General features: G+C 37.4%; 1 protein-coding gene across 1 annotated transcript in view; it reads left to right on the plus strand.

Moving 5' to 3' along the window:
• Positions 1–1,590, plus strand: part of MTBP (MDM2 binding protein) — a gene marked incomplete at its 5' end in the record, with an annotated part of 27,970 nt that overhangs the window by 16,630 nt on the left and 9,750 nt on the right. Inside the window, one exon of the mRNA XM_009705537.1 lies at positions 1,197–1,292. Coding sequence (XP_009703839.1) covers positions 1,197–1,292 — 96 coding nt within the window. The remainder of the gene's footprint in view (positions 1–1,196; positions 1,293–1,590) is intronic.

Raw genomic sequence — 1,590 nt, forward strand, 5'->3', positions numbered from 1 at the left:
TACAAGCAGTTAGTAAAGGAGTTTTCAGGATCTCAACATCTGTTACGAGTTAAGACCAAGCTATCTAAGAGTCAGATAATGTTTGTAGAAGCAGAGCCTATATTATTTGTGCAGTGTGTCATAGACTGCTAGGTAAGCAAGACAATCTTTGCAGTCACTAGAGTTAAATTTGTTGACCTTTTTAATGATGAATAATAGAATATATAATGGAATTACTGGATACAGCCCTTGATCCTTTTTTAAACTTCATTATATGTAATGAATGTATGAAACTTCATTATATGTAATGTTTTTTCCTTCTGTTGGTCAGGAAAATAAGAGATTTTATTACACTGGTAAATTAAAGGCGTTTTCACTTGTTTTCCATGTTAAAGCTTAAATAGCATTTTGATGGATTAGAGTTTTGGCTGACGATCTTTCTAAATGACGATCTTGCTAGATTCAGCATCGCATCTTCCCTGGATGTTCTTCCCAGATAACTTTTCCAGTGGTAATGGTGCAGAGGCAGTCTATGTGAATAAAACTTGAAGCAATGTGTAAATTTCAGATACTGCTGCATCTTGCCGTCATCTCTTCCCTTCTTCAGAGGTGAATGGGATGTGACTTTACAGGGTATGCTAGGATCTGGCAGCAAGCTCTTTTTGTCTGTCTTGCTATGGCTTGTTCTGTTGAAATACTTTCAATACCTTCATATGATTTAGTTGCATAGAGTTACTGGCTGGAATTCAATTATCACAGGAGACAAGTGATTAGTTATGAAGCCTGGAAAAGGTGACTGTTAGATGAGACAAGAACTTGAAGCTAAAGGGAAAGAATTCACTGATGATAGCACTGGACTGAGAAATGGGAGGTCAGTTCCTGGTTCCTCTCAGTTCATTCGACTACTCAGCTGTCCCTTTGTGAAATGGGGTGATAGTTGCCTGGTTTTATTGATAAATTATTTGGGGCAGTGACCTCTAAACTGGTTGAAATGTCTAGGAGCTTCTGTAATAATAATAGCTCAGTAGGTATTAGTTGAACTTAAATTCTCACTTCAGCAAAGATTTAATTTTCCATTGATGCTGTACCCCAGGGGCTTAGCTACAAGGCATACTGTTTCGGTCTTCCTATGTCTAGGCGTTTGTTTCTGAGTTCTGGAAGTATAACTTATCCTGACTGTAACAGGTTAAAATAGTTCTGTATTTTTTTCCTTTCAGTGAAAGCGTATTCCTTTTGACACCAGAGCTTACTCCTCGGAAACTCAGAGGTTTGCCTTTTGAAAAAGCAGCTGGATGCCATTATCATGGACTTGAGTAAGTTTCCTGGCTTCTTTTCCAAAATTATTTTTCAGCTTCCGGTCAAGGTATAATTAGAAACATTTCAAGCAATGTGAACACTAATTATGGAAAACTATATATCCTTTTTCTTCGTTGGAACAACTTTGCACGTGCCACCTCTCCCTTTCTTATCTTTATTTTATTCACTGGTTTAAATTGCAACACTTGTCCCTTGATGGTAATGTAAAAACGTTTTAAGGGGTTTTTTCTAAGTTGTACTGCTGTAGCTTCGGCGTCTCTGAAGATATTAGTTCAGAATTAGAAGTGACAAGGG

The sequence above is a fragment of the Cariama cristata genome, unplaced genomic scaffold (assembly GCF_000690535.1).
Source record: "Cariama cristata isolate BGI_N322 unplaced genomic scaffold, ASM69053v1 scaffold3968, whole genome shotgun sequence".
Lineage (NCBI taxonomy): Eukaryota > Metazoa > Chordata > Aves > Cariamiformes > Cariamidae > Cariama > Cariama cristata.